Source organism: Chiloscyllium plagiosum, chromosome 18 (genome assembly GCF_004010195.1).
Source record: "Chiloscyllium plagiosum isolate BGI_BamShark_2017 chromosome 18, ASM401019v2, whole genome shotgun sequence".
NCBI classification, from domain to species: domain Eukaryota; kingdom Metazoa; phylum Chordata; class Chondrichthyes; order Orectolobiformes; family Hemiscylliidae; genus Chiloscyllium; species Chiloscyllium plagiosum.
Genome location: NC_057727.1, coordinates 33955882 through 33983521, shown reverse-complemented (window position 1 = coordinate 33983521; position 27640 = coordinate 33955882). Strand labels below are relative to the sequence as shown.

At 42.0% G+C, this 27640-nt stretch overlaps 1 protein-coding gene across 4 annotated transcripts in view; it reads left to right on the top strand.

The window, feature by feature from the left end:
* LOC122559039 (protein FAM107B-like) overlaps positions 1–27640 on the top strand; it is a 208513-nt gene that overhangs the window by 139627 nt on the left and 41246 nt on the right. The window contains exon 1 of one of the 4 annotated variants that reach the window (XM_043708197.1): positions 2479–2698. The exons of the other annotated variants lie outside the window; for them this stretch is intronic. Coding sequence (XP_043564132.1) covers positions 2641–2698 — 58 coding nt within the window. The 5' untranslated portion in view covers positions 2479–2640. Of the gene's footprint in view, positions 1–2478; positions 2699–27640 lie in introns of those variants that run through there. 4 annotated transcript variants of the gene reach the window in all.

The window sequence follows — 27640 nt, the reverse complement described above, 5'->3', positions numbered from 1 at the left end:
TGGGTGATAGAAGAAAAGACACGTGGAACAGATCATGGAAAGGTGTAAAAACAGCAGGATGATTTTAATTTTCCCAATATTGATTAGGACTCCTTTAACACCAAGGGCTTAGATGGGGCAGAAGTTGTTTGGTGCATCCATGTGGATAGTCCAACTAGGGAAGTGGTCGTACTAGACAGTCATAGTATCATACAGCATGGAAATAGATCCTTCGGTCCAACTCGTCTGCGACAACTGGACATCATTAACAAATCTAGTCCCGTTTGCCAGCATTTGGACCTTATTCTTCTCAACTCTTCCTTTTCCTATACCAATCCAGATACCTTTTAAATGTGGTAATTGCATCCACCTCCACTACTTCTTGAGGCAGTAAGTTCCATACATGCACCACCATCTGTGTGAAAAAGTGATCCCTCAGGTTCATTTTAAATCTTTCCCCTCTCACCGTAAAACTATGTCCGTTAGTTTTGGGCTCCTCCACCACAGGAAAAAGACCTTGCTTATTCACCCTATCCATGCCCCTCTTACTTAAAAATCACACAACACCAGGTTATAGTCCAACGAGTTTAATTGAAAGCACTAGCTTTCATGCCCCTCATGATTTTATAAACCTCTATAAGGTCACCCCTCAGCCTTCATGCTCCAGGGTATGAGCATGGCCAGGTAATCAAAGTTTCAGTGGGAAGCATTTCAGGAACGGTAGTTTTCTTAGAATCTCTACAGTGTGGAAACAGGCAATTTGTCCAACAAGTCCACACAGACCCTCTGAAGAGTAACCCACCCAGACCCATCTCCCTACCGTATTACTCTACATTTACCCCAGATGAATGCACCTAGCCTACACATCCCTGAACACTATACGCAATTTAGCATGGCCAATTCACCCGACTTGCACATCTTTGGATTGTGGGAGGAGACCGACACAGACACAGGGAGAATGTTCAAACTCCACACAGACAGTCGCCTGAGGCTGGAATCGAACCCAAGTCCCTTGTGCTGTGAGGCAGCAGTGCTAACCACTGAGCTACTTTGATGCCATTATTGGTCATAATTCCATAAGTTTTAAGGTAGTTATAGATAAGAATAACTTTCTTCAGGTGACAGTGGTAAATTTGGGGAAGGCTAATCACAACAGTCATTAAAGGCCAGTTGATTAGAGTTCAGGTGTTGGCAGCATGAATGCGGGTTCCACTTTGGGAAATGTCAGCAGTGACGAGTCATTCCAGGTACGTTTTGGGGGCTAGGGCATCATAGGGGCAGAGTAGGCAATTAATCAGGTAAGGTGGACCAAGGATATATTTCCCTCCCCTCCCCTATCAGCATTCCGTAAAGACCACTCCCTCCGTGACTCCCTCGTCAGATCCACACCCCCCACCAACCCAACCTCCACTCCCGGCACCTTCCCCTGCAACCGCAGGAGGTGCAAGACTTGCGCCCACACCTCCCCCCTCACCTCCCTCCAAGGCCCCAGATTATGCGCTGTACATGGAGGTTAGTGGGGTGGTAGGTGAGCACCCGTGGGGTTCTGTCCTGGTGGCGGTTGGAGGGGCGGGGTTCAAGGGCGGAGGATCGGGAAGTGGAAGAGATGCGGTGGAGGGCATCGTCGACCACGTCGGGGGGGAAATTGCGGTCCTTGAAGAAGGAGGCCATCTGGGTTGTGCGTTTTTGGAACTGGTCCTCCTGGGAGCAGATGCGGCGGAGTCGAAGGAATTCCAGTCTGACCTATCACCCTCACCTTGACCTCTTTCCACCTATCACATTTCCGACGCCCCTCTCCCAAGTCCCTCCTCCCTACCTTTTATCTTAGCCTGCTGGACAAACTTTCCCCATTCCTGAAGAAGGGCTTATGCCCGAAACGTCGATTCTCCTGTTCCTTGGATGCTGCCTGACCTGCGCTTTTCCAGCAACACATTTCCAGCACCAATTAATCAGGTAAGTTTGGTAAGGTGCTGAACCGAAACTCTTATCAAACCTTGCAGAAGAGAAACCCTCTGTAGAACCTGATCAAACTTGTACTGAGTCAACTAACCGTATGACTCAGCCCAATCTCTTCCAAGATGCTTCAGCATTCTAGCAGAAACCAAATCAGGAGGCCATGTTTTTAAAGTGACGGAAGGTTGCATGTTGAGTGACACTCAGCCCTGTATCTCCTCGAAGTCATGATTTTGAATGTTTTCACATTTTGTTTCAAATCATGAGCTCCAGAACATCTGATGGAAACAAGTCTTAGTTACAGAAATGGTAAGGGCGGTCCGAGAGTTAATTTATTAACTTTCAGGGAAATAAAAGTGGGTCTTCAGTGATGACAGCACTTCTTTTTACAAAATGTGTCTTTTCTGAAGGGAAATGCTGCAAGCTTCCACTCTGTTTGCGATCAATATGTTGAAGGGTAAGAGAAGCAGCCTCCTGTTTGAGCTGTCTGAAGCTGACAGCAGGAGAGGCTGGAGTTCTGCAGCAGGGCGAGCCACGTGACTCATCTTTCTGCTGTTCAGGCTGAGCTGCAATAGACTTCAACATTGCAGACAGGACTGGGGAGGAGAACCCAAGAGAGCAGAAACCAATGAAACAATTCACTTCTCCGATCCATTAGTTTGAGAGAGGAACGCAGCAACAGGAAAACATTGCCCGAAGTCTCAGAAAATGTGGGAGCAGACAAGAGCTTCAGCTAGGCCGTCCCAGGGACTGTTGGTTAAATCAGGTAATTACAAATGTGTAAATGTGAGGATATGATAGTTTAAGCCTGCTCAAAACATTAGGCATGGTTCACCTGAATATTACTTTTCTATCTGATCCATTCTTTGAATAAGGAAGCATTTAAATAAAAATGTATTCTTTGAATTTTAAGGCGTTGTTTGAACATTAAGGATCTTGAATAAAGCACAGAAATTTGTTAAGACAGTAACTAGTTTAACCCGTACTACAGGATGCGATTTTATTATGTAATTTACTTTGCAATGCTTTCTCTATATAAAAATAATGTTTCCATTGTTTAGAATATGAAAATACAGAGTTTTAAGGGATTTGTTTCCAAACGTGAAAAAGAAACTTGTCTTTTGTAAAAAAAAACTCGTCCTTTTTCTTGCCTTGCTAAACAATTACACACATTCCTACTCCCCAGTGGATACTAAGAACAGAAGTTCCTGCTGGCAGGGCTGTATGTCAAGGCAACACCTTACAGTTAGTGTTTGTTTGCTCTGACGCTGAATGACAAGGGAAACAAGTTCTAACATTGATTTGTGCCCGTGCAAGGGGCAGCCTCTGCTGCACTTGGAGAGATTTTGTACATGAAAGGATAAAGCTGCTGTTAAGTGACCATGGCAACCTTCTGTTATATAAATGAGAACATAAGCAATTTTAGGGAAAATTGCTCTAATAAGAGATGGAAAGTAGCTTTTTTTTTTAAAAAAAAACAACCACATTTTCTTTTCTCAATAAAATAATTGAACTAGTGTATATTAGTGCATTCTTCTTTATTAATGCAAATGTGAGCACATTGCAAATTCAATGACCATGTGGAGAAAAAGCATAAGTTGACAAAGTTTTTAATTTTTAACATAGCAATCGAATAATACAGAATTAAGCAATGCATATTCATGAGCTGTAATCTGCTTTTAATTTCATTCAAGTGGAAAAGTTCACACAGTGACCTAAATTGTCCCCAATTGGGTTTCGGAGCCAAATGCTTAGTTGAGTTTAATAGGAAGTTTAATTGAAAGAAAAGGCAAATTTAAACTCTAACTCCATTTAATATTTCCACTTTTTGGTGGACGTGAGCATTAGTTTAGTGATTAATCATCTCCAATTTGTTTAGATTTTTCATAAAATTGAAAATATTGAGATAACAGTCAATCTGATTTTCTTATTTACTCACCACTTTGCTCAAGGGATCCTTGGCGATGGTGGGAATTGATGGCAAAAGCCTCCTTGTTACTATGGTAATCTGTGATTTTTGTTCTTTATGCTTTCCTAGACTAAAATCCTGTTCAGCTGTTACGTATATGCAGTGTGTATTCAACTTTACAACTGAGTACAGATTTATAAAGGCAAAAGTGAGGACTGCAGATGCTGGAGATTAGAGTCGAGAGTGTGGAAAAGCATAGCAAGTCAGGCAGCATCCAAGGAGCAAGGGAATCAACCTTTCAGACAAAAGCCCTTCGTCAGGAAAGAGGCTGAGAGCCAAGGGGGCGGTGAGATAAATGGGAGGGGGGTAGGGCTGTGAGGGAGGTAGCTGAGTGTGATAGGTAAATGGAGATGGAGGTGGGGATAATCATGATAGGTCGGAGAGGAGGGTGGAGCAGATAGGTGGGAAAGAAGATGGACAGGTGGGACAGGTTATGAGGGTGGTGCAGAGTTGGAAGTTTGGAACTAGGATAAAGTAGGGGGAGGGGAACTGAGGAAATTGGTGAAATCCACATTGATGGCGTGGGGTTGGAGGGTCCCGAGGCAGAACAGAACCATTCTTCCTCCAGGTGTTGGGTGGTTAGGGAGTGGCGATGGTTTTTATTTCTCAGGTCCTGCACCATCTCCATTGCCTTGGAATTTCCTACAAGGACACAACCTGGAAGTTTCAACTCAAATGATGCTGTTTCCTGTTTTCTATTTTCTATCTTCTAATGTCAAATTAGATCTAAATTTCCTGCTATATTTTTAGTATAGATGAAACTGCAAAAAGTGAATGTGCATCATGGAAAATGCTAAACTCACATGTATATATTCTGTTCCTGAATTTTGCTAAAGTTTTGCAAGTTTCTTTTGGTGCCATTCCCATGATATCTGTGCAACAAGCACAAAAATTGAAGAATTTTAAGCATAAAAATTAAAGTTGTGCATCCCAATAAGAACAACTCATGTTTCTGCAATCTTTTTCAATGGTTTTAAAACCATCATACTGAAAGCACACCCTAACATCAACATAAGTTATGTTGGGATTTTCTCTAATTGTACTCATTTAACTGCTTCAACAATTTAAGCTGGATCATTTTGATGGAAGAAAATTTAAATTAACGACCTAATGAGAAAACAGATTTTTAAAAGATACTTTAGTCATTTAGAGTTAGGTTTCTTCCAGTTGGGAGATTGGATCTAAGTTTCAACTACTTGCTTTCTAATGATAAACCTATTTTCTATTAAGCAAACTTTGCTAACTTATTCATAAAAATGTCAATGAATATTTCGTAAAGGAAACATTTCAAATGTATTGTTTTTAAAACACCAGATTTTGGTCATTCAAGACAAAGTTTGCGTTCAGTGTTACACAAATAAATTAGGGAGAAATCTGGGCCTGAGGAAAATACTTAAAATGAGTGTGATATTGGGAGCGTATTTAGGAGCCCTGACCAGGGAAGCTTTTCCCATTTTTATAATGACTTGTACAAGAACATAAAAATTTGCAAAACTGTCACAGTGGAGCGCTAGAAATAGGACTTTGTTCCCCAATGCACCTGAAAATCTAGTTTAAAATTTGGGAGAGCCTAAACACATGGAATTTCAGGAGCCTGGTTTGTGAAGCTCTAACTTTGGTGGATCCATTACTACAGGTGGAGAGAGACCAGTATAAATACTTGAGATTTGGAGGTATTGTTTTTATGTGCATAAATTGTGCCCAAGATTCCGTGATTGTTTAGTAAGCATAATTGCTTTGTTCTATTTGTGCATATACTGGTGCAAAAATATCAGACCAAATTTAGTACCAATGGAAAATTGTCTAACTACAAAATGAAGCATCGTTGCTGTCAGAAAATTAGTGATAACAATCAAAAAGTAAATGTATCCTGAAATACCATAGATATCAGTATATAAGTCATCTGTCAAAGCTTCAAACTTCCTCAAAACTGTCATTGACTTATACTGCAAGTTTAGAAGCAAATCATCAGCATGAGTATATGTGGTCGCCATTTTGAAATGGCATTGATATCGGACTCTATGGGCATGTTTTAACTCTTGCACATCTTTACAACACAACCTGTCTCTATTGCTTTGAAAGAAAACCCAAAGAACTGCATATGCTGGAAATCTAAAACACAAACAGAAATTGCTAGAGGAGCTCAGTAGGTCTGGCAGCATCTGTGGAGAGAAAGCGTTTTGAGTCCAGTGACGACCTCCAGAAGAAGTTTCAAGAACAAGATCATGGCTGACTTAACAGCTTAATGCCATTTTCCCCCTGTATCCATATTCCTTAATATCTTTAGATTAGATTAGATTAGATTCCCTACAGTATGGAAACAGGCCCTTCGGCCCAATAAGTCCACACCGACCCTCCGAAGAGTAACCCACTCAGATCCTTGCCCTACATTTACCTCACATTTACCCCTGACTAATGCACCTAACACTATGGGCAATTTATCATGGCTAATTCACCTGACCTGCACATCTTTGGAAAGTGGAAGGAAACCAGAGCACACAGAGGAAACCCACGCAGACATTGGGAGAATGTGCAAACTCCACACAGACAGTCGTCCAAGGCAGGAATCGAATCTGGGTCCCTGGTGTAGTGAGACAGCAGTGCTAACCACTGAGCCACCGTGCCGCTCTATAGAAATCTATCATAGAAACATAGGTTCAGGAGTAGGCCATTTGGCCCTTTGAGCCTTCACCACCATTCAATATGATCATGGCTGATCATGCAGTTTGAGTACCCCACTCCTGCCCTCTGTCCATACCCATTGATCCATTTAGCAGTAAGGGCCACATCCAGCTCCCTCTTGAATATATCTAACAAACTGGCCCCAACAGCTTCCTGCAGGAGAGAATTCCACAGGTTCATAACTCTGAATGCAGAAATTCTTTCTCATCTCAGTCCTGGATGACAAACTGCTTTATTCTTAGACTCTGACCCTAGTTCTGGACTTGTCTAACATTGGGAAGATTCTTCCCACATCTAACCTATCTAGTACTGTCATGATTTCATATGTTTCTCTGAGATCCCCCTCCATTCTTCTAAATTCCAGTGAGGACAAACCCATTTGATATAGTCTTCCTTCATATGTCAGTCTTGCCAACTCAGGAACTAGTCTGGTGAACTTTCACTGGACTCCTTCAATAGCAAGAATGTCTTTCCTCTGACTAGGAGACCAAAACTGCACACAATACTCAAGGTGTGGCCTCACCTCATTAGATTTCCTAGCTGACTGCTGCATCTGCACACCAACTTCAGGAGCTATTCCACCATGACACCTAGGTCTCGTTGCGTCTCACCTTTTCCTAACCTGCCACCATTCAGATAATAATCTGCCTTCCTCTTCTTGTAGGCAAAAGTGAGGACTGCAGATGCTGGAGATGCCCTCATGACCTATCCTACTTGTCCATTTCCTTCCCACCTATCGGCTCCACTCTCCCCTCTGACCTATTACCATTATCCCACCTCCATCCACCTATCGCACTCTCAGCTACCTTCCCCCACATACCTTCCATAATAACATCAGCTAGAATTATAATAGGTCACTTAGAAAATTATAGTTGGATTGGTAGAGTCAGCATGGATCTATGAAAGGAGCTGCAGCCGGTGTGGCCTCCTCTATATTGGGGAGACAGGCCGCCTACTTGCGGAGCGATTCAGAGAGCACCTCTGGGCCACCCGGACGAACCAACCCAACCAACCTGTAGCACAGCATTTCAACTCCCCCTCCCACTCCATCGAGGATATGCAGGTCATTGGACTCATCCACCGCCAAACCACAACAACCCGACGGTCGGAGGAGGAGCGTCTTATCTTCCGACTGGGAACCCTCCAACCGCAGGGGATGAACTTGGACTTCACCAGTTTCTTCATCCCCCCTCCCCCCACCTTGTCTCAGCCGGATCCCTCCAGCCCGGCACCGCCTTCCTGACCTGCAGTCTTCTTCTTGACCTCTCCGCCTCCATCCTACTCCGACCTATCACCCTCACCTTGACCTCTTTCCACCTATCACATTTCCAACGCCCCTCCTCCAAGTCCCTCCTCCCTACCTTTTATCTTCTCCTGCTGAACACTCTCTGCTCATTCCTGAAGAAGGGCCTGTGCCCGAAACATCGAATCTCCTGTTCCCTGGATGCTGCCTGACCTGCTGTGCTGTTCCAGCAATAAAGTTTCAACTTTGATCTCCAGCATCTGCAGACCTCACTTTCTCCTCTATGAAAGGAGAGTCATGGTTCATTAAAGGGAAAAGATTTTAAAATGTAATGTGGTACATTAGATTTTTGGTGAAACTTAAAACAGAAGGCTAGTCAGAATTAGAACACATGGAATTAGGGGTAATATACGGTCATAAATGGAGAATTCATTATCAGAGATAAGTCAGTAAGAATAAACCAATTATTGTTAGATTGGCAGGTTATAATTAGTGGGGTATCACAAGAATCAGTACTCACTATACACAAACCACGTAATTTGATTTAGATGTGTGGACCAAACATAAGATTGTAATCCCCAAGTCTGCGAATGATCAGAATCTAGTTTGGAAGGTTAAAAATCACAACACCAGGTTATAGTCCAATAGGTTTATTTGGAAGCACTAGCTTTCGAAGCGTTGCTCCTTCATCAGGTGGTTGTGAAGCAGGACCATAAGACACAAAATTTATAGCTAAAGATTACAGTGTCATTCAAGTAAAATGATATAGTGAACAAACCTAGATTGTTGTTAAGTCTTTCATCTTTTAATGTGGATAACCAGTTTTGATTTCCTTTTCTAAGGAAGGATATCTTTACCATACAGGGTGTTGATGAAATTTCACCAGACTGGGATAGCAGGACTATCCTGGGAGGAGAAATTAAAGAAGTTTCAGAGTTTATTCAAATATTTCTCCCCTGAGATTATCACTAACCTTCTTACTCTATAGTTATCTTGTTTTACTATCTTATCCCCTTCTTGATGAGTAGTGATTTATGAATCCACCTTCATCAAAGGGCTTCTGCAGAACATGTCCAAACTGAAAACCTAAAAAATGTTTTCCCAAAGCTTACAGGTGTTTTCCTTCCGTTTAAGAAAAAGCACAATTTGACAACATTGAAACAGAAGCCATGATGCATAATTATTAACCTTTTGTTCTAAGCCCCTGCTAAGGTATAGAAAAAGCCGTTAGCTTTGAAAGCTATTCCCTTCAGTTGTTATAAAGGAAATCACCGTGGCTATGGAGATACTGAAAAGTTAATAATGAAATTCCTCAAATACACAGAAACACCATACATTATTATTTCAAAAAATCCAGTCTTAAAGTAAATGACACTGAAATATATTGGAATCTCACAGTCCAGTTATTGCATTCTTTACAATAAATTCTAATATTATAGTAATTGCTAGTGTTAACTTAGCAAGTTTTTGTTCCCTGTGTTTTCTCTCCCTTTCTTAAATTATGATATACCATTTGCCACCTTCCAATCTACAGGTGCTGTTCCAAAATCCTATAGAATTTTGGACGGCAATCACCAATGCATCCGCTATCTCTGTATCACTTCTTTCAGCATTTTGGGATGCAGATTATCAGGTCCAAGGGATATATTCACTTGTAATACTATTTCTGTAGTACTACTTGTTAACTAATACTAATTCCTTTTCAGTTTCTCATTTTTGCTAGCCTCTTGGTTCCCTTTCTAGGAGATTTTCCATATCTTTGTCAGTGAGGTCAGCCACACAAAGTGTTTGTTGACTTAAATGTATTTGTCTCTGCTAATCTTCCTTCTAAAATACCTATGGAGTTTTGTTTACAGTCTGCCTTTTATATTTCTCACATAAAATTTTTCCCAATCTTCAGGTCTACTACATTTTTGGCAACTGTATAGGCACTTTTGTGTCATTTGTCAATCTACTATAGTTGATTTGCTCCCCATGTTTTTGTAGTTATTTTTAGATTTAAGATTTTTGGAACCAAAGATAGTTCACTTTCAAATTTGATGTGCACTCCATCATTACAGTCAGTTTCCTTAAAGGTTTCTTCCCTATGAAATTTATATTTGGCCCTTTCTCATTGCACATTGCTAGATCTTAGATAGCTAATTAGTTGGTTACTCAACATACAGTTTACAAACCATCTTGCGTACTATCCAGGAAATTGTTCTCCATGTCATTACTGCTTATTAGTTTTAGCCAGTCAATATGTAGTTTGAAGTTTGCCTTATTATATCCAACTCTGATTTCCGGATTTATATCTTGCACTACATTACTATGCAGGCCTATAAATGAGCCCCACCAATATTTGATAATTCTTGGTTAACTCCACCCGAACTGATCTTACATCTTGTGTGCTTTGATTCAAGATTCTGTCTCACTGAGGGATTGCTCTCATCCTTTGTTAACAGTGCTTTCCCACTCTCTTTTCTGTTTTCTTCGTAAGTGTTGAATACTCCGAGCGTTCAGTTGCCAGCCTTGGTCACTTTGCAGCTAAGTCCTTGTACTGGTAGTGACATCATAAAGGCAAAATATTGCAGATGCTGGAAATCTGAAACAAACAGAGAATGCTGGAGAAACTCAGCAGGTCTGACAGCAGAAGTTCTGAAGAAGTGTCATACCGCACTCGAATAGTTAACTCTGTTTCACTCTTGTCAGATGCTGAGAGTGTGGCAAATTTCTTCAGCATTCTGTAATTGTTTCTGTTTACTTCCATTTGTGCTGTCAATTCATCTGCCTTGTTGTAAATGCATTCAGACAGAGTGCCTTTTTAAAAAAGATTCACAGCTTCTAACCTTATATCCTGGTTCACTCCGTTTGAACATCATGTCCCTTTCTGTTACACTCTCATTATCAATTTTCATTTTTCAACTTTGCAAACTTTTAACTTGAATTTGTCACATCTTCTCTCACTTGATTCCTTATTCCCACTATTTAGTTCAAAACTGTATCTAAAATTCACTGGAGCACATTTCTCAGCATGGTTTGGGTGAAGACCTCCCCTTAACAATCTTTGAGCCATGCATTTCATGCTCTAATCCTATTTATCCTGCTCCAATTTGCTTTTAGCTCATGTAAATATCCCACAGTCCAGCTTTTTGTTTTATCTGTTCATGTTCTCTCAGAAGAACCTGTTTCCTAGATCCGACAATGTCTTTGGTATTCGCATGAATGATGGCAACTCAATCTTCTTCCTGTCATTGTAAGACCCTTTCACTGTCAGGGCAGAAGTACTGAACCCTGGCACTACATGCAGCATTGCTATTTGAACTCCAAGACACTCAATTGCAGAGAACTGTGTCTATACACAGACTGTACTATCCTCTACTACCATGACAATCTTTTTAATTCCCTCCACAGTCCCCCTTGAATGTCTTTCTTTACCGCAATGCCATGGTCAGTTTGTTCCTCTATCCCACAGCCAAACAAGGTGCAAGAGCCTCAACAATTGAAATGGGCACATAAAGGGCTAAGACTCCTCCACTTTGACTTGCTCAAACTCCAGAATTGTCTCTCTCGCAGTCACACCCTCCAGTCCCTGGCTACTGACTAAACCAGATGAACTTATCTAAATTGGTGTGTCCACCTCCTCAAAAGGGTGGTCAGGTAATAGATTTGCTAATATTAGTAAATCTTATTTTTATTCCCAGTCACCTGGGTTTTGACAGATGGATGAGAAAAACTACCAGGATAGATGTTACTGTCTGTCTGGTCCATCCTCACTCTCTCTCTCTTTTCACACTGGCACTGTTGCTCTTTGACAGTTTTGATAGCAGGGTCTAGGGGTTTGGTCAGATCTAGTAATTCCTTTATTTTGCTATAAACTATTCCAAAATAGCTGAGTCAAGGGGGATTTGTGAATTCCTACATGATGATAATATGCTGATTCAATAACAGAAATTTTTGGAAAAACTCAGCAGGTCTGGCAGCATTGGTAGAGAGAGAAAAATAATGGCAATTGTTTGAGTGAAAGTTGTTTCTTTCTCCCCAGATGCTGCCAAACCTGCTTTGTTCCTTCAGGACTTCTTTTTTTAATTATTGCAGATCCCCTGCAAGCTACATTATTCTGTTTTTATTTATGAAATGTTGATGAATTGGATGTGTACGAAAAGAAGATAGCTTTTGTAAATGTCATTTAGAGCTGCAGGGAGAGACATTGCTAAATTGACTGCAAATAATGTAGAGATTTGCAGGTATCAGGAACAAAGCAAAATGTTTAGCCTTTTCTTCCTCAAGTAGCTGAGATATGTCCATGGCTCCAGCATTCAAAACAAAGCCTGGATTCACTGTATGAAAGGAGAGCAGAAACTGAGAAGTTACTGATTAAGTGATCCACAGCTGGTCAAGATCCTGTTGTAATCTGATGTAACCCTCTTTGTTGTCCACTACACCTCCAATTTTGGTGTCACCTGCAAACTTAGTAGCTTATACCTCTTATGCTCACATCCAAATCATTTATATAAATAACGAAAAGTAGTGGGCGCACTCCACTGGTCACAGGCCTTCAGTCTGAAAAACAACCCTCCACCACTACACTCTGTCTTCTGTATCCAAATGGCTAGTTCTCCCTGTATTCTGTGAGATCTAACCTTGCTAACTAGTCTCCCATGGAGAACCTTGTCGAACTTCTTACTGAAGTCCATATAGATCACATCTACCGCTTTGCCTTTATCAATCTTGTTGCTTCAAAAAACTCAATCAAGTTTGTGAGACATGATTTCCCACACACAAAACCATGTTGACTATCCCTAATCAGTCCTTGCCTTTCCAACTACAGATACATCCTGTCCCTCAGGATTCCCTCCACAACTTGCCCACCACTGACGTCAAGCTCACTGGTCTATAGTTCCCTGGCTTGTCCTTACCACCTTTCTTAAACAGTGACATCACATTAGCCAACCTCCAGTCTTCCAGCACCTCACCTGTGACTATCATTGATACAAATATCTCAGCAAGAGGCCCAGCAATCACTTCTCTAGCTTCCCACAGACTTCTCGGGTACACCTGATCAGGTCCTGGGGATTTATCCACCATTATGCATTTCAAGACATCCAGCACTTCCTCCCCTGTAATATGGACATTTTTCAAGGTGTCACCATTTATTTCCCTATATTTTATATCTTCCATTTCCTTTTCCACAGTAAACACTGATGCAAAATACTCATTTAGTATCTCCCCCATTTTCTGCGGCTCCACACACCGACCGCCTTGTTGATCTTTGAGGGACCCCATTCTCTCCCTTGTTACCTTTTTGTCCTTATTTTATTTGTAAAAACCCTTTGGATTCTCCTTAATTCTATTTGCCAAAGCTCTCTCATGTCCCCTTTTTGCCCTCCTGATTTCCCTCTTGAGTGATACTCCTACTTCCTTTATACTCTTTTAAGGATTCACTCGATCTATCCTGTCTATACCTGACATATGCTTCCTTCTTTTCCTAAACCAAACCCTCAACTTCTTTAGCTGAAAATGTGTTGCTGGAAAAGCGCAGCAGGTCAGGCAGCATCCAAGGAACAGGAGAATCGACGTTTCGGGCATAAGCCCTTCTTATGCCCGAAACGTCGATTCTCCTGTTCCTTGGATGCTGCCTGACCTGCTGCGCTTTTCCAGCAACACATTTTCAGCTCTGATCTCCAGCATCTGCAGTCCTCACTTTCTCCTCAACGTCTTTAGTCATCCAGCATTCCCTATACCTACCAGCCTTCCCTTTTACCCTGACAGGAATATACTTTCTCCGGATTCTCATCTCATTTCTGAAGGCTTCCCATTTTCCAGCCGTCCCTTTACCTGTGAACATCTGCCCCCAATCAGCTTTTGAAAGTTCTTGCCTAACACCGTCAGAATTGGCCTTTCTCCAATTTAGAACTTCAACTTTTAGATCTGGTCCATCCTTTTCCATCACTATTTAAAATCTAATAGAATTATGGTCGCTGGCCCCAAAATGCTCCCCCACTGACACCTCAGTCACTTGCCCTGCCTTATTTCCCAAGTTTTGCACCTTTTCCAGTAGGTACATCCACATACTGAATCAGAAAATTTTCTTGTACGCATTTAACAAATTCCTCTCCACCTAAACCTTTAACACTATGGCAGTCCCAGTCTATGTTTGGAAAGTTAAAATCCCATACCATAACCACCCTATTATTCTTACAGATAGCTGTGATTTCCTTGCAAATTTGTTTCTCAATTTCCCTCTGACTATTAGGGGGTGTATAATACAATCCTAGTAAGGTGATCATCCCGTTTTTACTTCAGTTCCATCTAAATAACTTCCCTGGATATATTTTCGGGAATATCCTCCCTCAGTACAGCTGTAATGCTATCCCTTATCAAAAATGCCACTCCCCCCTCCTTTCTTGCCTTCCTTTCTATCTTTCCTATAATATTTGTATCCTGGAACATTAAGCTGCTAGTCCTGCCCACCCCTGAACCATGTTTCTGTAATTGCAATGATATCCCAGTCCCATGTTCCTAACCATGCCCTGAGTTCATCTGCCTTCTGTTAGGCCCCTTGCATTGAAATAAATGCAGTTTACTTTATTAGTCCTACCTTGTCCCTGTCTGCCCTGACTGTTTGACTCGCTTCTGTTCTCAACTGTACCAGTCTCAGATTGATCTCTTTCCACACTATCTCTCTGAGTCCCACCCCACCTCCCCCACCTCCACCCCCTCACCTTCCTAGTTTAAGTCTTCCCGAGCAGCTCTCGCAAATCTCCCTGCCAGTATATTAGTCCCCTTCCAATTTAGGTGCAATCCGTCGTTCTTGTACAGGTCACTACTACCCCAAAAGAGATTCCAATGATCCAAAAATGTGAATCCTTCTCCCATACACCAGCTCCTCAGCCATGCATTCATCTGCTCTATCCTCTTATTCCTACCCTCACTAGCTCGTAGCACTGGGAGTCATCCAGATATTACTACTCTCGAGGACCGCCTTTTTAAATTTCTGCCTAACTCTCTGTAATCTCCCTTCAGAATCTCAACATTTTCCCTTCGTATGTCATTGGCTCCAATGTGGACAGTGACCTCCTGCTGGCCCCTCTCCCCCTTGAGAACATTCTGCATCCTCTCTGAGACATCCTTTATCCTGGCACCAGGGAAGCAACACACCATTCTGCTTTTTCACTGCTGGTGACAGAAGCATTTATCTGTACCTCGGAACAATTGATCTCTTAGAACCCGACGTACCCCTCGTTGCATTAGAGCCAGTCTCAATATCAGAAACTTGGATGTTCGTGCTACGTTCTCCTGTGAATCGATCACCTCCTACATTTTCCAAAACAGCATACTTGTATGAAATGGGGATAGCCACAGGTGACTCCTGCACTAACTGCCTACCTTTCTTACCTTTCCTGGAATTAACCCATCTATGTGACTGTATCTGTGACTTTTCCCCCTTTCTATAACTGCCATCTATCACATACCGTGCTGTTGCAAATTCCTCATTTCCTCTAACTGTCTCTCCAACCGATCCATTTGATATGATAGGATTCGCAACCAACAGCACTTATTGCAGATAAAATCCACAGTGACTCGTAAACTCTCCTTAAACTCTCACATCTGGCAAGTCATTCAGCACAAGAGCAGTTAGGGATGAACAATAAATGCTTGACTGAGTTTTTTTGAAGAAGTAACAAAGAAGATTGATGAGGGCAGAGCAGTAGATGTGATCTATATGGACTTGAGCAAGGAATTCGACAAGGTTCCCCATGGGAGACTGATTAGCAAGGTTAGATCTCATGGAATACGGGGAGAACTAGCCGTTTGGATACAGAACTGGCTCAAAGGTAGAAGACAGAGGGTGGTGTTTTTCAGACTGGAGGCCTGTGACCAGTGGAGTGCCACAAGGATCGCTGCTGGGCCCTCTACGTTTTGTCACTTACATAAATGATTTGGATGCGAGCATAAGAGGTACAGTTAGTAAGTTTGCAGATGACACCAAAATTGGAGGTGTAGTGGACAATAAAGAGGGTTACCTCAGATTAGCCCTTCCTGAAGAAGGGCTCATGCCCGAAACGTCGATTCTCCTGCTCCTTGGATGCTGCCTGACCTGCTGCACTTTTCCAGCAACACATTTTCAGCTCTGATCTCCAGCATCTGCAGTCCTCACTTTCTCCTACCTCAGATTACAATAGGATCTTGATCAGATGGATCAATGGGCTGAAAAGTGGCAGATGGAGTTTAATTCAGATAAATGCAAGGTGCTCCATTTTGGGAAATCAAATCTTAGCAGGACTTATACACTTAATGGTAAGGTTCTGGAGAGTGTTGCTGAACAAAGGGACCTTGGAGTGCAGGTTCATAGCTCCTTGGAAGTGGAGTCGCAGGTAGTTAGGATAGTAAAGAAGGTGTTTGGTATGCTTTCCTTTATTGGTCAGAGTATTGAGTACAGGAGTTGGGAGGTCATGCTGTGGCTGTACAGGACATTGGTTAGGCCACTTTTGGAAAATTGTGTGCTATTCTGGTCTCCTTCCTATCGGAAAGATGTTGTGAAACTTGAAAGGATTCAGAAAAGATTTACAAGGATGTTGCCAGGGTTAGAGGATCTGAGCTACAGGAAGAGGCTGAACAGGCTGGGGCTGTTTTCCCTGGAGCATTGGAGGCTATGGGGTGACCTTATAGAGGTTTACAAAATTTATGAGGGGCATGGATAGAGTAAATAGACAAAGACTTTTCCCTGGGGTCAGGGAGTCCAGAACTAGAGGGCATAGGTTTAGGGTGAGAGGGGAAAGATATAAAAGAGACCTAAGGGGCAACATTTTCACGCAGAGGGTGGTACGTATATGGAATGAGCTGCCAGAGGATGTGGTGGAAGCTGGTACAATTGCAACATTTAAGAGGCATTTGGATGGGTATATGAATAGGAAGGGTTTGGAGGGATATGGGCCGGGTGCTGGCAGGTGGGACTAGATTGGGTTGGGATACCTGGTCGGCATGGACGGGTTGGATCGGAGGGTCTGTTTCCATGCTGTACATCTCTATGACTATGACTCTAAATGCCGGCCTCGTTAGCAATGCTTAGTTTGCATGAAAGAATAAACAAATGGTCAAATAACTGGTGTGCAGTATACCACAATGAGGTGTGGAGAAGTGAGGGATGGAATGAAAATTGGAGATGTAATGGCGCATTGTGCAGTGATTCTGGCAGAGTGAAAGAAGTGGTGGATCTGAGTCTTCTGTTCAGTGAACCTGCAATGTTGGAGGTGTAACAGAATAAGTGTAGTATGTTACCATGACAACCCTGGTGATGTCATTGAATATTTAGCATTGTAGCCATGTTCTGAGAACTAAGAACCCTGGCCTTGATTTCCTCTTTGTCTTTCACTAGCAGTGGAGATATTGTCCAGAAAACCTATTGCCTCTTTGGGTTGAGGACGTCTCTCCTCCTATCTTGTAACATCATGCAAGGTGCCATCAGAACTATGCCCTGTCAGTATTTGTCACAGCAATTCCACAGTGCAGGATTGTGTTCCTGGTGTCTACAGCTAGTGTGCAGCTCCTACACTTGTTTATACAACTATTGTGATGGTAATGAGGAGGCAGCATGAATAGTACATTGTACTTGGGACAGCATCATCATATGCAGACTCTCTATTTTAAGGCTAAATCAAATGTCTTAATCAGTGAGCCTTTACACAGCTGTCCGTGAAAATCTTTGGCAAACTCTTTTTTTGATTTTAGAATAGAAAGCAACTTCAGCTAATTCTCCTGAGCTTCAGCCAGTGAGACAACCTCTGGCAAATTATTCTTTTCCATTGAAAGCATACTGAAGTGCTGTAATCGAAAGATGTCATAAACAGTAAAGGATTGTTGTGTAAATTTCTACTTGCTGCACAGGCTGAGGAAAGCCCACCACCCGCCACCCATTCTCACCACATTCTCTCGAAGGCTCATTGGGAGAGTAGCCTGAGCTGTTGCATCACTGCCTGTTCGGGAATTGCACCATCTCGGATCGTAAGACCCTACAATGGATAGTGAGGACAGCTGAGAAGAAGCTCCTCCCTCCATTACAGACATTTACTCCACACCCTGAAACGGAAAGGCTAAGAGCACAGTAAAGGACCCCACACACCCCTCACTCAAACTCTTCTCCCTCCTGCAATCTGGCAGAAGATACCGGATAATATGGTCTGACTGTGCAACAGCCAGATTGTGCAACAGTTTCTTCCCCCAAGCCCCCATCAGGCTCCTTAACACAGTATAATCAGACTCTTTCCCATCTGAATTGCTGCTGGATAAATGTCTATCATTCATCCTTCTGTTACACTGTAACTTGCGTGTTTTGCACTTCTTATGCACTGTATGCCATGTACAATTGTGTAGTTTGTGCTCAGTAGTGGAGGAACACTGTCTCATTTTACTGTATCTGTTGTATAATGGTAGAAATGGTAAATAAAATCTCCTCTAGAGTCATAGAGATGTACAGCATGGAAACAGACTCTTCGGTCCAATCTGTCCATGCAGACCTGATACCCCAATCCAATTTAGTCCCACCTGTCAGCACCCGGCCCATATCCCTCCAAACCCTTCCTGTTCATATACCCATCCAAATGCCTCTTAAATGTTGCAATTGTACCAGCCTCCACCACTTCCTCTGGCAGGTCATTTCATACACGTACCACCCTCTGTGTGGAAAAAGTTATATCTTTTATATCTCTTATATCTTTCCCCTCTCACCCTAAACCTATACCCTCTAGTTCTGGACTCCCTGACCCCAGGGAAAAGACTTTGTCTATTTATCCTATTCATGCCCCTCATAATTTTGTAAACCTCTATAAGGTCACTCCTCAGCCTCCAACGCTCCAGGGAAAACAGGCCCAGCCTGTTCAGCCTCTCCCTATAGCTCAAATCCTCCAACCCTGGCAACATCCTTGTAAATCTTTTCTGAACCCTTTCAAGTTTCACAACATCTTTCCGATAGGAAGGAGACCAGAATTGCACGCAATATTCCAACAGTGGCCTATTCAATGTCCTGTACAGCTGCAACATGACCTCCCAACTCCTGTACTCAATACTCTGACCAATAAAGGAAGGCATACCAAACGCCGCCTTCACTATCCTAACTACCTGCGACTCCACTTTCAAGGAGCTATGAACCTGCACTTCAAGGTCTCTTTGTTCAGCAACACTCCCCGGGACCTTACCATTAAGTGTATAAGTCCTGCTAAGATTTGCTTTCTTGTGAGGTTTAGCCATTCATAACTAATTCGCTTATGTTTCATTGGCTAAATGCTCAGACTTTACTGCATGGAAGGTAAGTTAATTAGAATCTCATTAGAAATGTTTCTTAGATCTTTTACCTGTTTTACAAGCTTAAATTGCATTGATTTTTTTTATTGTGCAAAAGTAATCTTGAGGACAATGATGCATGATCTCTTTGCATTCCTTCCTCTTTACAAAATCATTTTGATATTTTCAATGTTACCTTTTAAAATATATTTTGTGTCTCTGTCTAATTATGGTTAAATGCCAAATAGTTAGGTTGACTGGGTAAATATAGAACAATATGAGGAGTGAAAAGAGTTGTAAGGCTAAGTAGTTAGTAACATCTATTGACTTGGTTTTCATCTCGTCCACTGGCTTGGATCCAAACACAAAAGGCTAAATCATAAGGTTTTTTTATTGACTAATTATAAATTGTGTCAAATGCCAGGGGGATTTGTCTGTGCAACATCTAATGAGTTTTCTTGCATTATCATCCCAAGCTCCCCTTATCAACTACCTACTTCCACCCCTGTGAGGCACCTTTTGGCCAATGCTATCCTGATTCTCCCATTTGCTTTAATCAGTAGAGCTTGCCACTCTCTTGATATTCCAGAATGAGTTGGAATCCCTTGCACTGGTGTCATATTTAAAAAGGATATATACACCTGGACAAACACTGTCAGTCTGGAGGAGGCCACAACATCAGTCACTGCCAGCCTGATCTGAGATTCCCACCGAGGCCATTGTGCTATCTGGCGAAATAAAGCAAGTGCTACTGTCTTCATTCTGCTACCTCAGTCTGCTACTCTATCTTTCGTACTATACCCAACTCCCAACAAGACTTGTGCTATACAATTCTCTCTCGTGTGCAAGCACCTTCCCTCCCCCCAATTCCCACATTGCTAACACTACATGGACTTTGTGCTGCCCACCTGCACTAACACCAGCATCTGTGAGACCTACTTTCACCCTCTTTAACACCTCCCTTTCTCTCATTCCAAGAACTAACAGCCCATATTAGGCCAGAAAGAACCAAGAACAAGTGGCCAGCTGCCCAGCATTTGGACTCCTCACTCCATATGAAGAAAGGACCCTGACTGAACCAAAGCCCCTGGACTGGTATCAGAGGCTGCCCCTTTGGCTCACTTTGCCGAAAACCCTGACTTGACTGAGACAGGCTGACACCCATGACAAACTTGCTAGCATTGTGTCAGCATTAAACAGCAAGGCAGGATAAAAGTAATATGATCCTGGTAGCTCTGGCTATAGGGCATACAATGCAAGGCAGCTATGCTATGTGGATCCAGCCAGGCTTAGTATGAGTAAAAGCTGACAGCAAGGAGGCTGCCCAGAGATGCGGCCTGATCTAATTGATGAACTGAGAGTCTGTCCATGGGGCAAAGGGTCCTTGCTGCAGCATTGCAGTGATAATTACTGGTGCAGCTTGAAGTCTAGTAGCCTGGTTCAAGTAAATCAGAGATGTGCCATGATGATGCAGAGAGGCTGGCAGGTGCCAGGGTCTGTGGATGTGAATGTGTGGGTTCACTACCATCGCAGTATTTGCTGACACCAGGAACTATGCATGTGCATTAATTGGGCAAGTACTGATGGCATCACAGATTTTATGTATGATGTGCAAATGTATTACTGTGCATGCACAGGGAAGCGTGTACAATTTTGAGTTGGACTTCACTGGTGGGGAGAGAGATGCTGGATGCAGGACAGAGGGATCCCCTGGAGTGAAAAAGCCCCAGAAGCTGAAGGTTTAGTTGGGGTGGCAGATGATGAGAAGATTCCAGAATGCAGGAGGGAGTTGCACAAGGAGGGCCCAGGAGCTGGCATTCCCTCTCCCCCTTCCACACTCATCCTTAGCTCTCTTCGCAGGTCCTGCCAATCTCTTTTCCCCTCCCAACCCCCAAAATCTGCACGTGTGCTGTACCGTGCTTTAAATTGTACGTGTCTGGTCAGTAAACGCATCTTCCTGTTAATAAGCAACTCACTACTCCTTAGTGAAAATCCCATCTCAGCATCCAGAGTTCTGTTGGAACATGTAACTAATTTCTCAAGAAAATCCTCACAAACCTTTCCATGTAGTTATTTCTGGATATCGTGCCATAGCATAGCTTATTCAGGCTCCTGTAAAATTCCATCCATAGAACTATTTGTAGACAGAAATTTGACTTTTTTGAGAAAAATGACTGAATTAAGTATAACCTTTTAGAGTACTATGTCCCACCAATGTTTTGTGAAAGTGAACCTTTAAAATCCATATGCATCAGTGTATGTATGTTTGTAGACCGATGTTGTATCCTTATTAAAGACAAAACAAAATATGGCCTTGACACTGAGACTTCCCATGAGAAGCAGGAACAGATTAAAATTTTGTAAGAGACTCTAGAATTGGAAACCAAGGAAGGTTTGGAGAGCCGATTAACATTCACAGACAAAATGTATGCGAAAGATGATTTGTTAAAATGCATACCTGGTGTGGTCAGACTTGATCAGTTTAGAAAGTTGGATGGTTATTTCATAGAAGAATATGGAATTTAACAGACTACATTCAAGATTTGAAAAAATTCTCTTTGGAGATATCCAACTCCAATTTTTGCTTTAAAAATTGTTGGTCTGTGCTAAGATATCAAACGTAGATTCCTACTATTAAAAGAAGGAAACCCGTAAAAACATAGAAAATTGGAGCAGGAGTAGGCTATTTGGCCCTTCAAGCCTACTCTGCCTTCAATATGATCATGGCTGATCATCCAACATAGTACCCTGTTCCTGCTATCTCCCCATACCTTTTGATCTCTTTAGCCTAAGAATTATATCTAACTCTTTGAAAACGTTCAATGTTTTGTCCTCAATTGCTTTCTGTGACACAGGATTCCACAGGCTCATCATTCTCTGGGTGAAGAAATTTCTCCTCATCTCAGTTTTAAATAACCTACACAGTATCCACAAACTGTGAACCCTGGTTTGGGGGTTTTCAAAACATATTTTTGAAAAGATGTCAGAGGCCTCATCGAACCTGCCTGGGGAAACATTCATTCCAGGTGGCTTTCGTAGCTCTAACTCAAGTGGGACATTCACCGCTTCAACAAAGAATGGAGAGTTTCAATGACAGCATCAATGCTGACTGCCAACACACAGGGTGGAAGTGCCAGGAAAGGAGAATTATAATTAAAAGGAGTGAGAGTAGTGTTATCCCTGGCCATTATAACAAGTAGGTAAAAACAATGACTGCTGATTCCTGATGAAGGGCTTTTGCCCGAAACGTCGATTTCGCTGCTCCTTGGATGCTGCCTGAACTGCTCTGCTCTATTATAACAAGTGACAGGAATTAGGGATTCAGAAGAGAAATTAACCCCAGGGATGTCTGGCTATTTTATTGAAACCAGGCACAACACAGAAGATTTGAAAGAAGAAGATTGTGATAGTGTTAAGGCAGAGTGAATTGTACAAGAAGCGCCAGGCCAGCAATAAATGTTTTGTTTGCAAATTCATTCAGTTGCACTGCATTGGAGTACGTCCACTGTGGGAAGTGGATTGGATTGAAATATTACATTTATCCTTTAAAAAGTATGGCCTAGAGTAAAATTGTAAACTGAGAGTTGGATGGGGATGACAACATACTGAGTTAAAAATCTCACAACACCAGTTGTGCGATTTTTAACTTTGTACACCCCAGTCCAACATCGGCATCTCCAAATGATGACAACATACTGAAATCACTAAAAAATAGTGTTAGTTCCCTGTAATGTCTCACACTGGGGAAAGCAGTTTAACAGTGTACTATTGAGCAGGTTGCCTATGGAAGAGACTGAGTTGAAACTGGACATCAAATGTGACCAGGTAATTGCTTTTGATATTTCAGTAGAGTTATGGTTTACACAATACAGATGTTGGAGAAGATAGATGTTGTCAAAGGAATACAATAATCAAAGTGTGAAGCAGGTATTATTGGTATCAAGAGATAGGAGTTCAATGGGGAAAAAAAGGCCACTTATCTTTAAAACTGTATTGGTTGCAGGCCCATCAATCTTATGTGTTAAAAATCTGACTGATGGATTTGGGAATAAAAGGCAATGAGGAGACTAAACTTGCAACGTATTGCTTATGTCCATATGTAAAAATGATTTTGGAGGATGTCATCATGGCCCATACTGATCTACTTTTATCAAGACTTGAACAAACTTGTACAAATGGACCTGCAAGTATGTAATAAAGGGTTTTATTTTGTGTTACATAGATGCGACGATGAGATTTAATCCCTCCAGAGTGATATTGTTAAAGAGAAATGTGTTATAATGAACAAGCGAATGGAGAATGAACAGGGAGCAGAGTGGATCCACCAGCTAAATTCCTAACTGATAAGAGGGAGATTTGTGTGAATCTGTGTGAAAATAAGGACATTGTCATGATCACACTAATGAAAAATCACTTTAGTTTTGGATATGTGAAAGAAACCATGCAGTAATAAATGCTTCATAAAATCATATTTACAACTTGGTTGGTCTACTTAGCATTTACCCTGGGCATGAGTAGTCCATTAAACAACACGCTGCCAATGATTATCAGCTATTATCAACCTTTTTTGGAAAAGAGCCAAAAATTCCTTTTTCATAATGATAGATCATCCTCCGACTTGGGAAAGGGCTACAACTGACTCCACTTTTCTATCTGAGCAGCCTTGCATTTAAGTTTGAGGTGCCAGAGAAAGTTCCAGCCTTCCAATACCATATAAAGCCATCAGAAATTCATTTTAACCTAGGGATATGCGACATTACAGAAGGACAGGAAGTGGAAAGGTCTGGGTAAGATTATAAATAATGATGGGAAAATGGTAATTTTACAACATGTCAACCAGACCATTAATGATGCATTCTTTGAGGTTAATTGACACAGATTACCAGTGTTCCCTTTGAAGTTGCTCACTTGTACGTGCAGCCCTTCCAAAGTTCCATGCATGTCAATTAGGCATCATTGATTTCTGGTTCTGGACATCAGAAGCCCATTCAGCCAGAAAGCAAGTTATAAGCAACGCTACAGGTGACTCATTTTTTCAGAATCTGAATACGTCATGGAAAGTGATGAGACACCACATCTTCCGCTTACACATGTTGAACAATTGTAAGAATCAGATTGTGGCGGATGAGGGCTGACTGAATATGGAGAAAGGGTTAGTGATGTAGAACAGTGTTATTGTTAGTGATGTAGAACAGTGTTTTTGCCTCCAGGGTAACAACGAAATGTTGTTACCAAAATAACATGCATATTCCTGATGAAGGGCTTTTACCCAAAACGTTGATTTTCCTGCTTATCGGATACTGCATGACCGGCTGTGCTTTTCCAGCACCACTCTAATCTAGACTCTGATTTCCAGCATCTGCAGTCCTCACTTTTGCCTATGCCAGAAAAAGTCAATGAATGGAGGAATGCCATAATTACAAGGAAACCCACCAGTTGTTGCAAACATTTGATGCTCAGGATGAGATATCTATGGACTGACATTTGAGGCCAAGATGTTTTCTGGCCTTGCACAAAGTACAAGTTCTGAAATTGAGCCTGCAGGTAAATGTGGATCGAGTCCATTTGGGGCTTGGGTCACAGGAGTTCGTATTTGGCGGAGGGGTTTTTTGTTGAGACTTGTGACACTGGAGGGTAGGATGTCAGGTCAGATCGGGTCTGGCCTGGGGTGGGGAGAAGGGTGTTGGATCCATAGAGACACTGGGAATTGTGGAGCAGCAAAGTTGCGGGTCAGGATCTGGGGACTGTAAGGAGTCGGTGTTGTACATATGTAAAGGTTAAAATGGGGTCAGTTTAGTACCATCCCATATCACTGATTTTAAACAGAGGCTTTTAGAGGGTTCCAGGTATAGTCTGTAAACCATTGCACCATATAAATGTATTAAGTTCAGTGCTGATGCTTGCCATGTGTGTATGGAACAGGTGTAAGTACCCAAAATAGTTTAGTTTCAACTAACCTGCTGTGGGTGAAAGCACAACAGCAACCCTATCAGTGGTACTGTTATAACTGAGATGGAATGTGTGTATATTATCTCTTTAGTCCTACTACTCTGAACGTCACTACATAAAATTAAATATTTAACCCAGTTACTGATATTGCTTTAGTCTAGACCTAATTATTTTAATCAAACAATAAAGGTAATCCAAGATGGAAGATGGGAAAATTTTCTGGTTGTAACAGCTACTCTTTTTTTGAGGGATTTTAAGTGCTGGAGGTGATTTCCTCGAATTGCATGAGCAGCAATTACTGTTTTATATTCTTTTGCATTGTTTTGGAACTTTGAAAAAAAAAGTCAAAACAACAGCAGTTTTAAAAGGGAGAAGAACAGACAAAGAAAGCACATGATGAAGTCATTGCAGGAGAGAGAGAGAGAGAGAACCTGCACAGTTACGGCCTTTAATGTTTGAATTCGTGTGTCACTGAACATCGGAGTGCATCTGGGAAAATTAATAAACAGTGAAATTCACAACTGATCTTGGAGGAACTGTTGGGCGAAGTTCACAGCACAGAATCAGATAAGTTAATCGTTGTTTTAAGTGTGGCCTACAGAGAATCTGCAGTAGTGAGTAGTGTGGGTTCTTTCTTGATTATATGTTTTTGGAGATATGTCTCTTGATTAAACTTAAAATATAAGCCATAACTATTAATTTAACCTGAGGCAGTGTTTGTAGAGGAATAAGGCGGTGTTATTTTCTGGGTCTGTAGATTGTGAAGGAGCAAAAATGGCCTTTAATAGAGTGATAGTTACTTCTTGTCAGATGTGGGAGTTGAAAGAGAGTTTAAGGGTTACTGCAGATTATATCTGCCATAAATGCTGCTGGCTGCAAATCTTATCAGATTGAATGGATCTGTTGGAGAGACAGTTAGAAGCAATGAGGAATTTGCAACAGCAACAGTGTGTGATGGATGGCAGTTATAGAAAGGGGAAGAAAGTCTCAAATACAGTCACATAGATGGGTTAACTCCAGGAAAGGTAAGAGAGGTAGACAGCTAGTGCAGAAGTCTTTTGTGGATATACCCATTTCAAACAGGTATGCTGTTTTGGAAAATGTAAGGGGTGATGGATTCTCAGGGGAATGTAGCACGTACCGCCAAGTTTCTGGTATTGAGACTGGCTCAAATGCAACGAGAGGTTTGTTGGGTTCCAAGAGATCAATTGTGTTAGGAGATTCTCCAGTTCGAGGTACAGACAGACGTTTCTGTGGCCAGCAGCGAAAAAGCAGAATGGTGTGTTGTTTCCCTGGTGCCAGGGTCAAGGATGTCTCCGAGATGGTGCAGAATGTTCTCATGGGGGAGAGGGGCCAGCAAGAAGTCATTGTCCACATTGGAACCAATGACATAGGAAGGGAAAAGGTTGAGATTCTGAAGGGAGATTACAGAGAGTTAGGCAGAAATTTAAAAAGGAGGTCCACGAGAGTAGTAATATCTGGATTACTCCCAGTGCTACGAGCGAGTGAGGGCAGGAATAGGAGGAGAGAGCAGATGAATGCATGGCTGAGGAGCTGGTGTATGGGAGAATGATTCACATTTTTGGATCATTGGAATTTCTTTTGGGGTAGAAGTGACCTGTACAAGAAGGACGGATTGCACCTAAATTGGAAGGGGACTAATATACTGGCAGGGAAATTTGCTAGAACTGCTTGGGAGGATTTAAACTAGGAAGGTGAGGGGGTGGGGGGAAGTGGGGTGTGACCCTGGGAAATAGTGAGGAAAGAGATCAATCTGAGACTGGTACAGTTGAGAACAGTCAGGGAAGGCAGGGACAAGGTAGGACTAATAAAGTAAACTGCATTTATTTCAATGCAAGGGGCCTAACAGGGAAGGTAGATGAACTCGGGGCATGGCTAGGAACATGGGACTGGGATATCATAGCAATTACAGAAACATGGCTCAGGGATGGGCAGGACTGGCAGCTTAATGTTCCAGGATACAAATGCTACAGGAAGGATAGAAAGGGAGGCAAGAGAGGAGGGGGAGTGGCATGTTTGATAAAGGATAGTACTACAGCTGTACTGAGGGAGAATATTCCCGGAGATTCATCCAGGGAGGTTATTTGGGTGGGACTGAGAAATAAGAAAGGGACGATGACCTTATTGGAATTGTATTATAGATGCCCTTATGATCAGAGGGAAATTGAGAAACAAACTTGTAAGGAGATCTCAGCTATCTGTAAGAATAATAGGGTGGTTATGGTAGGGGATTTTAACTTTCCAAACATCGACTGGGACTGCCATAGTGTTAAAGGTTTAGATGGAGAGGAATTTGTTAAGTGCGTACAAGACAATTTTCTGATTCAGTATGTGGATGTACCTACTAGAGAAGGTGCAAAACGTGACCTACTCTTGGGAAATAAGGCAGGGCAGGTGACTGAGGTGTCAATGGGTGAGCACTTTGGGGCCAGTGACCATAATTCTATTAGATTTAAAATAGTGATGGAAAAGGATAGACCAGATCTATAAGTTGAAGTTCTAAGTTAGAGAAAGGCCAATTTTGACGGTATTAGGCAAGAACTTTCGAAAGCTGATTGGGGACAGATGTTCACAGTAAAGGGACG